Source organism: Megalops cyprinoides, chromosome 9 (assembly GCF_013368585.1).
Source record: "Megalops cyprinoides isolate fMegCyp1 chromosome 9, fMegCyp1.pri, whole genome shotgun sequence".
Lineage (NCBI taxonomy): Eukaryota > Metazoa > Chordata > Actinopteri > Elopiformes > Megalopidae > Megalops > Megalops cyprinoides.
In genome coordinates this window covers 29,439,826-29,454,917 of record NC_050591.1, presented here as the reverse complement: position 1 = coordinate 29,454,917, position 15,092 = coordinate 29,439,826, and the positions used below count along the sequence as shown (strand labels likewise).

The following is a 15,092-nucleotide window of genomic DNA, read 5'->3' as shown; positions in this document are numbered from 1 at the left end:
ATAAGTAACTTTTTACTAATGAGTGCTTTGGGTACAAAGGAAATTCAGTAAAAGCCTCATTGTGCCAATAATATGTGCAACAAAAAGTGATATTGTCATTTAGGTGTGAATGGAGGTCACAGATTTTTTGTAAAGTATACTACTCATTTTGACTCATTTTGCCTTAAAAATGAGGATTGACTGTAGTGTTAAAATGAAATACATAGCATTCTTTCTTTCAAAGAACAGAAAACATTCAGCATATTACAGTTATACACATTTACCTACATTTTACAGCACAATACCACAAGCAATAAAATGTAATCAATTTTTTATGTTCAATCTATTAGGCTGATAGTGACTGCATACACACATACACAAAAAAGTGCTCACACACTGGGACACAGATGCTTGAATATGACTGACTGAGGCAGGATGCACAGAATTAGTTTGTTTTGGAAGTGCATTCTCTGCCTGCTCAAAGAGAAAATGTGGTGAAACTGGATCTGCTCACACACACACAGTCACACACACACACACACACACACAGTCACACACACACACACACAGTCACACACAACAGCAAAAGAAGAAGACCATTTGCACCAGAGTGATATTTCTTTCACATAAATTCAATTATTGAACATTTTGTGCATATGCCAATCCTCACTTCTCACTGCAAATTTCAGATCAATGGCAATTTATTGTTATTTGTAATCCCCTCCAGTCCCCACCCTTGCCCAAATTCACACACACTTAGAATGGCTGGTTTTCAGAGCCTGAGCATGACAGCTCAGGATTTCTCCTTTAGTCAGAAAACAGGATTTCTTTATTATGGAGTTGTGTTCTGATTAAAGGAATCTGACTCCACACCTCTCCATTTCTGTTTCACTTTTCTGTAACACTTTTCTGTTTCATAAAAGCAGACCCCCCGGTTAAGCAACTGAAGGAAATTGTTTGTGTTAACAACAGGTAGTGATAACAGACTCTGAATGTGGTTTGAATAATTTCTTCTTCTGTTTTCACCCAATGAAGGGGAATAAAACAGCTATGGGCAATTTACAGTCCTGCCAGAGCCTGCCTTATCTAATCATGATCAGACATGTACTGTACAACACTCTTACGCTGTGAAACTTGAAAGTGAAAGTGATTGCAACACTCTGAGATTGAGCAACGCATATACAGGAAGTTGTGTGACTTTGGAAAACACCAGCAGATGACTGCCATCTGAGATAAACTACATGACTCTTAGTCTCTGGCTTACACAGTCGCTCGCTCCAGCATTTTCTAAGGCATATAGAACCACACAATACATCGATGGAGGAATCAGCCCACATAATCTTCACGGAAGGAGAGTTTTATCAGAGTCATTTTGATGCCAGAGCGTACTTTGACTCCTTCTACGCTTCTCCGCAAGGCCACCCTGATGAGGATTATCTGCCATTTGAGCTACATCAGCTGAGCAAGACATTCTCAGCAGGTAAGCTGAACGCTTGACATGGGCATACGGTGAAAAGGATGTTTTTTCTGCCCTTTAATGTTAACCTGGTCACAAGCCTTCTGGTTTCCTACATTTCAGGAAACCTCAGGGGCCAAAGGCTAATTGAAGTAGGAACTGGACCCACAATCCACAGCCTGATAAGTGCCTGCGAGTACTTTGAAGAAATTGTGGTGTCAGACTTTGCCGACAGCAATAGGCGGGAGATTGAGAAGTGGCTGAGACAAGAGGAGGGATGTTTGGACTGGAATGCCATCATCCAGTTTGTCTGTGAGCTGGAGGGAAAAAGGTACTGGATGGGTTACTGCTTGACTAGTGTCTGTGTTGTACTGTGAGAATTGGGCAGAATACAAAGGCATTCCCTGACAAAATCCCCTGTGCATGTGCTTTATAGATACATACAGTACATATGTATCTAACTACAAACAGTGCCCCCTCAGTGTAAATAACATTGCACTGTGCAATACTATTAAGATGGAAGTATACATCATGTTACATCATGTTTTTGTTGTTATATAATGGAAGTTGTTATAAATACTGATGCCATTATATACAGTATAAATCAATGTTGGGAACAGAAACTGTTCACATCATACTGAATTAGAAACACCAGATAATTACATTTAAATTTAATTTTAACATGGAATTTTAACGTGCAGATTTGCTGTTATGCTTAATTTGAATTGTGGATAGGCCTCAGTCAACAGTCGATCAGTGTACTGTGGTCCATCCATTGTGAGAACTGTGTTTAGGAACTAACAGCACTGTGCAGGCAAATTGACGAGACTCTCTGACTTTTACTGGCATGACAGAACACCAGATGAGGTGGCACAAAGGCTGCGGAGGACAGTGAAGCAGGTACTGAGGTGTGATGTCCGGCTGGAGAACCCCTTCCACCCTGTGACGTTCGAGCCTGCAGACTGCGTGATGACCTCCCTGTGTCTGGAGGCGGCCTGCAAGGACCTGGACACCTACCGCCGGGCTGTCCAAAGCTTAGCAGCCCTGGTGAAGCCTGGTGGGGCGCTAGTGATCACGGGTGTCCTGGAAGAAACCTTCTACATGGTGGGGCAGCAGAGATTCTCCTGTCTTAAGCTCAGCCAAAGCTTCATCGAGAAGACACTGCGGGACCTGGGCTTCTCCATCCAGCAGTTCAACACCTTGCCTGCGAAACACGATGGGGTCAACGAGGTGTCTGATTTTGATGCAATTTTTCATCTTGTAGCTCAGAAATCAATTTAAATGGGATTCATTGTGGGTTTTCCTATGTAAAAGATGAATCAGAGTGACAGATGTACTGGCTTTTGCTTGAAATATATTAGACATTGGAAGCGTTTGACTTCTAATGTAAAAATTAGTGTTGAGATGAAACTTTTGGCTTCTTTATGTGAGTGCTGGATCAAGATCAGTGGCATTGTCTGAACTGTACTGTACGTATCATGGATTACTTTATATTCCCCCCAGAAGTAATTATGTGTATCCATTGAGGTTGAAAATAGAATTTTTTAAGATGTCAGTTTTATTTTAAGCATGGATTCATCCCATTAAAAGTATGTGTATTCTTCCATTTGTCTGTCATTTTCATTCACACATTAGGCATCCTTTGCACTGCATTGGGCCAGGCTGAAATGCAATCATGGATAATTTGGTTCTCTATTTCATGAGGGTCTAATGGCCCCAGTACAGACAGGACTGATTTTCCAGAAGGAGTCACGTTAGCATCTTGCCTTTCACTGGCCGATTGGGCTGGCAACTCTATCCTCTCCCTAGTCCCTGTCAAACCCAGCTGTCTTAGTGGGAGGATCTCTACTGAATGGATAGGGCACAGGTTAGATAAGCGACATGCACAGCAGACATCAGGCGCAGAGTCACACTGACACCACTTTTAGGTACATTTAAAACCTGTCACTCACACCCTAGTCACACTTATACCATACTAAACTATTCAAGTCTACTAACTAGACCAATAATGCAGGACACTACTTTGTTGACACATGTTTTAGATTATGGACAAAGTAGTGACCTGCAGTCTACATAAAGCCTATGTAGGTTGATCAAAGAGGTCACTCCTTTCTGTTTGATGGACATGGTTTGGGTCTCTATGGCAGGATGACATATTCTGAACTATTGGAGTTAAACAGTCTTCTGCTTGGTGTAGTGTTGATTGGTGGTAATGATCCAAACAACTTGGTGCCCAGCAAAACTGCAAACAATGGATGGGGGGGCTTTTCAGTTTTAGGGGAAAAACTATAGAGCATTGCCATCAGCTCCTCCCACCACACACATTGCATTGTGGTTCCGCTTTCCCAGAAGAGCTCAGATATGGCTTTGAAGTGGCGGAATCACGTTGAGCCTCAGCATTAACACCGGTGTTGAAATTACAGAGAGTCATTAGTCACATTCAGCCCCGTCTCTCCATCGTTCTGGGGTGGAAGTGGGCAGGGCAGACTCATTACTAGCACAGAAATGAATGCTTTGTCTTCATATTTCAAGCTTTGCTTCCTGGTAATGGTTGTCCATATCCCAATCAGTCCCTAATGTGTAAAGAAAAGCAAACTGCAAGAAATCTCTGGAGAGTATATTTGAAGGAAAATAATTGACATCAGCAAATTCAGTGTGTGTTAATAAAAAAGTTTTGTTAGTCTTTTTTACTCTCTTTTAAAAGAGTATTCAGAATTTATTTATTTACTTATTTTTAAAACAGTCTAGTCACCACTGCAAAATGAAATCATGAACATTTTGCCATGACTTTACTTTCGACACGAAAATATTTTTGTAATTATTTAAACTTATCTGCAACAACTGAAAAATAAGTCCGAGGTGAGGTGGGCACAGAGGTAGAGTTCTACACAATCGCATACTATGTGTGTTTATATGATCCCACTTAGTGTGAAAAGCAAAGGCTGATTTAGAATTTGGTCTGTCCAACATTTTTATCTGAAAACACTTTTTTTCTTTGATAGACATCACATAATTCATCCTGAATCTCCAAAGCCACAAACTCAATCTGTTAACTCTTGGAAGAATAGAAAGGTGGCATTAAAGCTGCATTAAATTACATTGATTGTGCCCCAGCCAATTCTGAGTACAAATATTTCACTCATAACACATTTTTATGCTGTGATTCTGCTGAATTTTTCTTGGAATGTTTCATGTGTTAATGGAGAAAGATGTACAAGCTGATTAAACAAAAAACAGGATCAACAGAAGTACAGAGATATCTTATTCTATACAGCAGAAATGAGTTAGGAACATCAGATAATACCAGGTGGGAGAATATAGTTATTGTTTGCCAGTTCCTTCCAGTAGGGTAAGGGCTTTGTTTTATTTTCTTCCTATTTATTACACAGAGAGTTATGTGGTATAAGATTCCAGGAGATGCTGAAATATACATATGGAGACAGATATATAGAGTTCTGTTCTGAGACAGAAAGTCTTTTCTTAACTTATATCAGCCTAGAAATATTGATAAAAGTAAGTTGCATAAGGCATTCTCAATAGATGGAAAACCTTCACTGATCTCTGAGCCGTGAAATCACTTCCCTCTCTGCAACCTCTCTCGCCTCCTCTCCCTGTCTCTCTACCTCTACAGTGATTTCCTTTTGTAAAATATATATAAAATACCTATGTATGTACATGCGTCGGTGTGAGAGAGACACACACTACACCATACTCATCTGTTCCACTGTGGCCGAATGGGGAACATAAAGGTTATCCCCAGACACAATACTTAGAGTTATAAGGGGAGCCAAATAATCACAACTAAGACTATGGCTATATCTAATCCATTGTGTATTGTATAATGCAGTTAACACACTGCCAAGCAATATAAGACAGAGCACTTTTCTAGCAGCTGAGCTCTAGTCTGCTACATTCTTTTTTTGTTATGCATTATCACATCAGAGCTGATTTATAGGTATTTCTCCAACTTTTTCAAGGTACTTTGAGGCTTTATTTAATATGAGAACAGCAATACTAGATCCAGAAAAGAGCAAGGTTGTGTCAAATGAATACAAAATTGAGTGCTGAATAAAACAGTCATGAAATATGTGTGCAAAAAAAAATTTTGGATACAAAAATAATTTACTGCTGCCCTTTTGTAACCAAAGCATGAGACAACCAGCATCAAATGTTAATGCCACTACCAAATGTATAATTCTAAATTGATCTCTGATTTATGGTATACTGAAATATGGTATACTGGATAGTGCAAAAATATATGCAGATCCAAAGTTCTTTGCATGCAAAGCAAAAGTGGAAACCGGCAAAAAAGAAAAAAAAAACATAACAATATGCAGATATATAGCTTCCAACATGAGTGATTTATTAAATAAGACAGGACAACATTTCTATCAGACGCTGGTCGAAACATCCTGTCTCACTTAATAAATCACTTATTTTGAGAGCAACAGTACATATGTGTGTGTATTTTTCCAGGTAGACAATGCAGACCATAACACTCAAAGGCAACTCCATGAGGCATTGGTGTGTGCATTGTGAACCCTCATATTGTCTCATCTGCAAGTTTCAAACCTGTTATCATTCACAGAATATATACTGCATGGACATTTAATTTAGCTTTGGACTTGATTTACAAACTTAATTTAGCCAAAATTCCCTGTAAATGGGACCCAGCTTACACACAGCTGTGCCTGCTACCCCAAAATATTTTTAGCACAGGGCTACTGCTATGCCTCGTAAATAATCAGCAGGGCATATCTTCCTTGATGTTTGCTGATCCGTGTGATATGATATGATAAGATTTAATATGCCATCTCTCCTCTTCCTTTAATTGATCAGAGCATGTTTGGAGGGAGCGTATTTAATTACGATGTACAGATTTAATTGTTGCTTCTTTTAAGCCCTGCTTGTTTCAGATGCATGAGGAAAGCTGTCAAAATTCCTTTTAGATACAGTGCACATCACACTGGAAAACAGACAAGACAGTAGCACTTTTATATAATAAAAAAATCTACAATCAACTTTTTATCTTGTACTTTTCATTAAGAACCTTGGTGTTAATAGCGGTATATGATATGATATTAACCTTAATATATCTGATGCTCTATCAGACTAATGCAGAAGAACTTCTGAATGGGTTTTTAAGTGGGATATAGTAGCGTCATCTCATTAGCTTCTTTTAGTAGCCAGTTCAAGATTAGTAAACAGCATCATGACATGATCCAGGAATCATTATAATCACCTCAAAACATTCTTGAGTAAAAGGATGTAACATACTGGAAATATATGGAAAGATTGTTTTTAAAAACATTTCAAGTTAGTTTAATAACATCCCTTTTATTGCCTGAAATAGAAAATCAGCTATTGATTGAAAGGCAGATCGTAAAAGACTGCTCTTGATATGTTAGTGACTGTTAATGGCTGCGCAATAACAGAATAAAATATTAATATGGTAAAATGTGTGCATGATGTTCACCAAAGTGTTTCATTCAAGTCAATGTGAAGTGCAATCCAAAACAATCCCAAAATGCTTACATCAAAGGTGGCCAAACGGCTTGGCTAATTGCAGGACAGGTGGTGAATTTAATGAGTTTAAATCCTGCATTTCAAAAGACCCCAGAGATAGTCCTTCAGCAAGATAGAGCATACATCATACTTCATTTGCAGTTAAAGATAATGCCCTTACTCTGGGAAAGGCTCTGGACTATTATGAGGACACTGCCTTGTGGGTTGGACACCACAGGAAAAACATAGTATTTGAATGGAAAATGTTCATTGTGTAACGGAAAAAAAAAAAAAAAAAACTGTGTGTGCATGTGTGTGAGCATTGTGTGTGAAGAAAAACCTCATTAGTCCAAGGTTCCTTGGTGCTCTCCTAACATTTTTAATAGACCTCACACCTCATGCTTTACTGGGAAGGTTGCAGTTGTAATTACAAAGGTTACTTTTGTTCATCTCTGATCCCACAACCCTTCCTAGTAACTCCACCTTTCTAGAAGCTTGTCTCCATGTGTACAGAACCTTCATATTCATACATTGCATCACATCCACATGCCCCCACAATAAAACCTACAGATGGTGTCTACAATGGTGTCTGCTTAGCAAAAACTATAATAATTAGATACGAATACTAATGAAATCACATAACTGGAATCAGCACCTGCTGTAGAAGGCATCTGTTAATGTGCACGTCATCTCTTTAATTAATTCGGGATGTAAGTCATTGCTCCATGTGTCAAAGATGAGGCAGGCAAGAAACAAATGGAGTCGAGTGGACCGGAATATGAGTGATCTTCGTTACCTGACTGCGTCCCTCATTTCACACATCTTGACTCACGATGATGGTGCTGTCAGATAGATGAAACTTATAGAGAGGCCGGTTCCAAATCGCATGCGACAGACCCCGGTGAAAAGGACCCAGATCTGCATCGCTGTGGTAAAACAGCTCACTGTTCCTCAGTGGCAGTTACCCTCTTTACCCAGCCTGCCGACCTTGTGGAGAGAAAAAAAAAAAAAATGACAGGGCGACTTATGCATCAATTACGCCATCAGCCTTACCCATGAATTACAGCACCCACATGTCAGTCAGGGGTTTTATCTGTTAATCCATGTGTTCATTTGCATAAGGCCATGCGGTGTTTTCTTCTCAGCCATGGAGCAAAATAAGCTCCATCCAGCTCTATTCAGGAAGGGTTCTTGAACACACAGAATATCAAGTACACAGAGCCCCGCAAAGCAGCAAATGTTTTTCACACATGAATGAAAGTCAATCATTTTCACAATAAACTTGTGCTCTCATTTTTCCTTTGAGTTCTGACTAGAATAACCAAAACACATTTGTAGTGAGTGAGTTCTGTTTTGGACGTGGACATTCTTCCTGACAGGGGTAGATGGCAGATGCTGGAGACCAGGATCAGGTATGAAAAGAGTAAAGTATATCTACTTATACTTGATGAACTCCACTCATACATAGACCTCTTAAGGGACAGTCAAAGGACTGCAAATACATATTCATAAGACATACACCAGACACCAGTCACACACCAAAGCCTCAGAGAACACCGTTTTCCATATTCAATGGCTTTTCAGAAGGGTGTTGATTCGGTCTGAGGGGAATCGTACTAAAGATTCAAAAAAAATTTTTCTTTGTTGTTTGGCATCCAGCATTGCAGGTTTGGGTGGCAGGGTGGCCATGGATTGGCATACTGTCCAGGAAATGAATGTATTTTTCAAGCTGTTCCACAGCGATTGGGATAAGCTTTGACCTTACAAGGCATCAGAGCTCTGGCATAGCTTCCATGACTACATGCATTTTCTGTATGGATACACAGCCCTGCTGCTTTGACACTGAGAGGTATTGTTGAAATGAATGCTCAGAACTCCATAAAATATTCTTTGTGTTGTCAGACTCATTCTGCTCTACAAAGCAGTCAACAGTAAGCAGCTTGATCTTAGGTTTATTCAAAAACAGATTTCAGGACAGAAGGTATTCTTTCTACAAGCTCTAATCATGTTACTATTTAAGCTACATTACATTATTGTCATTTAGCAGGAGTTCTCATCCAGAGAAACTCATACAGCTTACAATTTTTACATGTTATCCATTTACACAGGTGGATATTCACTGAGGCAATTAAACACCATGCCCGAGGGTACAACTGCAGTACCCCAGCTGGGAATTGAACCAGCTACCTTTCAGTATACGAGCCCTGCTCCTTACCACTATGCTACACTGCTGCCCTTGTTATGCTAATATGGTAGTGTTACAAAGTGATTTACTTTACCTTACTGATGTATGTTTTTCTTATTTCATTGTTCAAAGGAAACATGTAATGTTACCCAAATGACATTATACCTGTAGCTGCTTCCAGGTGTCAATAGATTGTCCATATTTAATTCCTGTACACAGCTAAAAGTCTGCCTAGCATGTAAAAGAGGCTCCCAGATTTAAAAAGGGTGGGCATTATTTTAACTTGATTCAGTTGTTTTCTACAATGTATTTAAGTGAATCATGGAACATCTTGAATCATGGAAAACACTGTAATAAATGTCTGTGCCCACATAAGCAATTTATAACTTTAACTTCAATCTGGCAATTGACATTTTATATCTGAGTGATATGAATCTGCATTCTCAGTCAATTACTACAGACACCCACATACTGTTCCTCTACCTGATAAATAAATACCACTTTAAAATGTAAAGCAAAAGTTATGCATATTTTGCCTTAATGTAACGGGTAATGTAATTTTACTAAAGATTTAATTGGGAGGAGTTGCGCTGCTCCTCATTTGATTAATAGGTCCATTAATACAGCGTAATGCTCGGATTCCTTCTTGGTCGGAGCCTATATTCAAACAGCCAATGTGAAAACAGGTCCTGCGTGTAACTTACTGTCTCTGTCACTCAGATGCATTTAGTTTCCATCTGATCCAATCTTCTCATGAAATAACCGTGCAGAGAACACGCTCAAAAGTGAGTCAAACAGAACTCCTGATACGAGCTGCAGAGTATAAATGCATAGATTCCCAGGTCTCCTTCAGAATGAGATAGTGACGGGCAGCTTGCCTCCTTTTAATGAGCACCGACTTACCGAATCATGAAGTCCTAGTACATTTAGTTCCTCTATTTTTTTTTTTGTAATATATGGCTGCGTGCATTAGGTTCAGTTTATCTAGTTTGTTCGATTTTCTCTCTCTAACACCAGAGTGACTCGGCAATTTCGTGAGGCACTGAAAAGATTTGTTTAAAAAGATTTCTTCTGTTGCAAATTGAATGCCACCAGACTAAGTTGCAGTATATTAGTACTAATATTAGGATTAGTATTACTATTAGTATAAGTATATTGTATCTGTATATTAAGTGAAGTTGTGTTTGCCTGACCATTGCAAGCAATGGGAAGGTATGGACTCAAATCTTGCATGATTCAGAGTCACTTTTGAATGTTAAACTATTCATTAAATGTATCTCACCCCACCCCCCTGCCTCGAAATATAAAACTCAATGACATTGAATCCAAAGGGATAATTTAACTCTGGTTCATAACCATCTCTCCACCAAATACCACTTAAGATACAGCACTGCACAAAGTCCTCTGGTTGCAAGCTTTCACATTCAAACATCTGACAAAGTAATACTTCGCCAGATGGAATGTTTTTTACAATTACAAAGAAAAAAACTGAATTGACAAAAACGTTTCACCGGTTATCCCCACTTAAACCTGACAGAACAAAATGCAGGCATGATATAATATAGGAGCCCGACATCTCAGGTCAGGCAACAGCGCAATCCCAGCATGTACATATCTAGCTGTGTCATTCCCAGCCCCATAACCGTTCAGACAGCACAAAGAAATGGAAGACAGTTAATATCAAACACGGCTGCCTCCCTTGCCTCCACCAAAGTCTTTCTCTCCGCGACTGAGTATCAATTACTGAAGTGTAGGAGGATCTTTCAGCGGCCAGAGGGCTCTGTGGAGTGTGATGACACACAGACGGATGCTTTATCTGCCAACTTCGGGGAGGTTATTTCAGGGCAAGAAAATAAATAAGGAGGGTTTTCTTTTTTTTAAAAAAAAAAAAAGCAAAACACGATCAGTTCGTTTTTACGAAGAGTCACGGCACAGTCGTGTAGCAGCCTCCCACTCTCACTGGGAGTGATGTAGAGCTCTATGTTGTGCTTCAGGAACATGCTGTCCGCAGGAAGGAAGACCGTAATGGCAGGAAAGTCCAGGAAACAGAAAAAAGGATGCAGTCTATGCAGGTTGCAAGAATTTTGGCTTTCAGTAGCCTGTACAGTAAATTGCTGTCCCAATTAACACCAACAGGGGGCAATATTGAGACAACACTTCATCATTAACTCTTGTCATTGGATGGCTGTAGAATCTATAGGATGCTCTTCAGGACAGGAAAAATTAGATTTATAAACCCATACCAATACCTAAAAAATCTACTATCTAAAAAACTGGAACTGAGAACAATCCTATGGATATTCTGAAAAAAAAAATCAACACAATTCTATTTCTCTGGGTTGGTGAGATTTCGGAATCACCTTCAGGATCTCTGAACAATCCAGACCCAGAAACAAGTCAAATCTACTGAAAAAAATTTTACTGCACTGAAAGCTTTTCTCCAGCTCATATGCATTGCTAAATTGCTAAAGCTATGCACACAAGTTAAATAAGATGTGATATTTATATTTTAAAAATATAAATTTTAAGTTAACTACACAAAATACAAGAACAATGGAATGGAAACTAGTTAAGAGTAAGTTCCGCACTGATATAAGGAAATATTATTTTACACAAAGAGTTATCAATACATGGAATAGGTTGCCAGGTCATGTAGTTGAGGCAGAGACCCTTGCTGTGTTCAAGTCTAGACTTGATGCAGTTTTGAATACTCTTTAATTAAGAAATGGCGAGCTTAGTTGGGCCGAATGGCCTGTTCTCGTCATCATATGTTCTTATGTTCTTATGTTCTTAACAATTATGGAGGGCTCTTGGCATATTTTACATCTGCATGAAGATTCAACAGCACACAGAAAGCCCAGTGAAACTGCAGTTATCTCATCAGGATGTTAAAAAGTCTGACAAACCTGCTGTTTGAGCTGGGTTGATTCCAGTGCCATCTGTAATAATAAAGCAACAAACACCAAGTATGAATAAATATGTAGATCAGATACTGTGAACAGTGTCAATTAATACAGATCTTGCACATCAGCATAGCAACAGCTGTTACTGCTGTGACATGGCAACAGCATTCTCAAAAGCAGGTTCCACATTAATATATTAATGTGTGCAAATCAGAAAAAAAAGTGTAACTATTAGGCTTAAGACAGACTGCTTCTTTTATCCAAAGCGTGAATTCTTGGTAATTCGCGTGACTACTTCACTGAATTTGCGGATGATCAAACACAATCTATTTGATGGCAAAATGAACTGAATCCAAAAGAGTGAACTCTCCAGAGGCCAAATCTTACAATTTGTAATGATGGCACTAGTTGCCGCAGGCACTTTAAACTAGAGAGAGAATAAAGAGCAGAGGTCATCAAGATTAATTCACAAACACTCGAAGATGTATTCACAATTGTCAACTGACTCCTTGACCTCATCTTGAGCCCGGTGCCATGGTTCATTCAGGTTGGATTGAATTTTTTTTTTTCCTCTGAGTTGAGATTCGGTCGTCACGTTGTCTTGAGGCACATGTTCCCTTGTAGCACACTGAAGAAAGCCACGTTCCTCTCCCCTCTGTGCTTTTCAGCAGAGGTTGAAATGGGGCCGGTGCAGACACTGTGGGGTTCAGGTGATTGGTGCACAGGTGCACGTGGAAACGGACAGGTAAGACACAGCTCTCTACACCTGCTCACGGGCCTCATTATAACCAAAGTACAGCACCATCTTTCCCCTATGAGAACTTCCTAATGTCAGCAGTCTCAGAACGAGTCTCTGACTAGAACTGCTATTGCTATTTAAGACTGAAAGGTTTCCAACTCCCTCATTATATATAATAATTAAATGAACACTTTCTGACACAGGAATAATGAAAATGTCAAGGACTTGGAGAATAGGATTTATTATAAGGCTTTTGTCATTCCCATCTACATTGACTGACTGACCTGTCCACCTACCCACAAAACACTATTTCGGATGATCACATCGGTGTATATAATACACATGTATATTCATGTCCTTTATCCTATCTTCTAACTGTATTTTTTAGAAGTCTGAATTTTAATTTCTTTCTATTGGGATAAATAATGTAGTATTGTACTGGAGTGTATTGTTTTTTCTTGACTGATTTTATGAGTTTTCAAAGGCCAGCCTGGGATTAATCATTAGAAACTGTTTGGACTGAGTAAATGCCTCCATGCAGAAACTGATGCAGATCACCTGACAGCTTCTCTGACGGCATCATGAATTACCAAGCATGGTAACCTCTGATATCAGCTCTAGTGTTGTCAGACAAATGTGTGGCTCTGGAATCCACTTCCATATCCCTCAAAAACAAAATCGTCACTGATTGCCTGAAAATCAAGTTACATTGATCATAAAGAACCTGAAAGCTGAGCAATAATGGCACGATTATCGTTGTACGCAACTGTTCATGAGCACCTCCGAAAAGATTTTTTAATTACATATTCATCATTTCTGAAGGATACAGAACATACTGTACGCTACAGCAGTGTGTAACCACCGGCTGCAAGAGAAGAGGAGAGAGAAGCAATGGGGTCTGTAGCCGCAGAGATAAGAGCAACAGAGAGCCCGGCATTGTGCTCCGCTAATAAATGAACTGCAGATTTGCAAGTGAAAAGGAGGGGAGAGAAGAGGACTTGAATAACATAATCACAGGAAAGTAAAACATTAAGCGGAAAGTGAAAGATATTTTCCTTCGATTAACTTTTTCGCATTGTTCTGTAATTACATGTTTATTGCTCATCTACAATAAAAATAAAGAGATGAGGGAAAGCAGCTTTATGAAGTTAAAGCAGCGTTTCATTCTCTTCTAAATAGGGGTTTTGTCATCCCCTTAGCGTTCTTACAGAAAGCGAAGGCAGAAAGGACACTATAACCTATATGATTTGTACATACAGAGTACCAAATGCCTGAGGAAGGCAGTAGAGGTCAGAACATGCTTCAGGCTTGCTGTATGCAGATGTCATTTTATAGCAAGTTGTACAGTATTTTTCACTAGCGTGCAAAAGACTGTCCCATCTAAAAAGCCCACTTTCCACCATGAGCCTGCTTTTCTTTATCTTCACGATAACGTGCTGCCACTTTAAGATCCGCCTCTGCATCCTTACTTTTGAAAGTATTCTGAGTGTACAGTATTTATATGAGGAAACTGGAGCTGACTTGTTAAATCAAACTCAAATAATAAAATCATAGGCTCAGCATTTGCACTGCGGAGTGCTGATCAACTGCAGTGTTTGAAATTCCATTACTTAGTTTACATTAGTAGTTTACATTTGATTATGCTGTTCATTTTAACGTGACACAGTCCATAAACGGATTTGCAAATGAGATCAGTCAACAAACAGAACCACCAAGTTGGCTTCATCACTGGCATCAGGACAACAGGAAAATGAGTTTCACCTCCTCCGTTGCAAACATTCAACATCAGCATTCTAACTGGTAAAATTGCTTATATCTAAGGAGACAAACCTTTAAAAAAATCTGACAAAAAACTACTGTGGTAGAGAATGTATATTCTATATCTTTTGTGAGCATTTTATTATTATTATTTAAAGTAGTTTCAAGGAGTTCTTTGAATGTTAAACCATCAAACTGAACCTGTTGTAAAGGGTAAGGCAATTTAACATAGTAGGCAAATGTGGTAGACTATTTAAAATATACTTAAAACAGTGTTTCAATTACTTTTCCAATATGTTTCTACCAACCCTTACTTTACGTTTTCACACTGATCTGCAGGCATTTATGGATACCATAAGGAAACTTCAGTTCATCACTGAATAATATTAATTGCACTGATTTGCCGTAAATGGCAGGCTATCGATTTGAGTATCAGTTCACAGTGTTTGACCTTTTGGTATTTGCCTGCATGGTGATAATTTGCACACTATTCTTTCAGAATGCATTTGATGATCAAGAAGTATTTGAAGTTCTCTATGTACATAAAAATTAAACACAAATAGGATT

The 15,092-nt window shown here is 39.0% G+C and overlaps 1 protein-coding gene across 1 annotated transcript; it reads left to right on the top strand.

Annotated features, from left to right (window-relative positions):
• The first annotated feature begins 1,177 nt into the window (after positions 1-1,177).
• Positions 1,178-2,786, top strand: zgc:64002 (uncharacterized protein LOC393330 homolog). The gene is made up of 3 exons (XM_036537460.1): positions 1,178-1,459; positions 1,559-1,766; positions 2,290-2,786. The coding sequence occupies exons 1-3, from the start codon at positions 1,297-1,299 to the stop codon at positions 2,714-2,716; spliced, it is 798 nt and encodes a 265-aa protein (XP_036393353.1). The 5' UTR covers positions 1,178-1,296; the 3' UTR covers positions 2,717-2,786.
• The last annotated feature ends 12,306 nt before the right edge of the window (positions 2,787-15,092 follow it).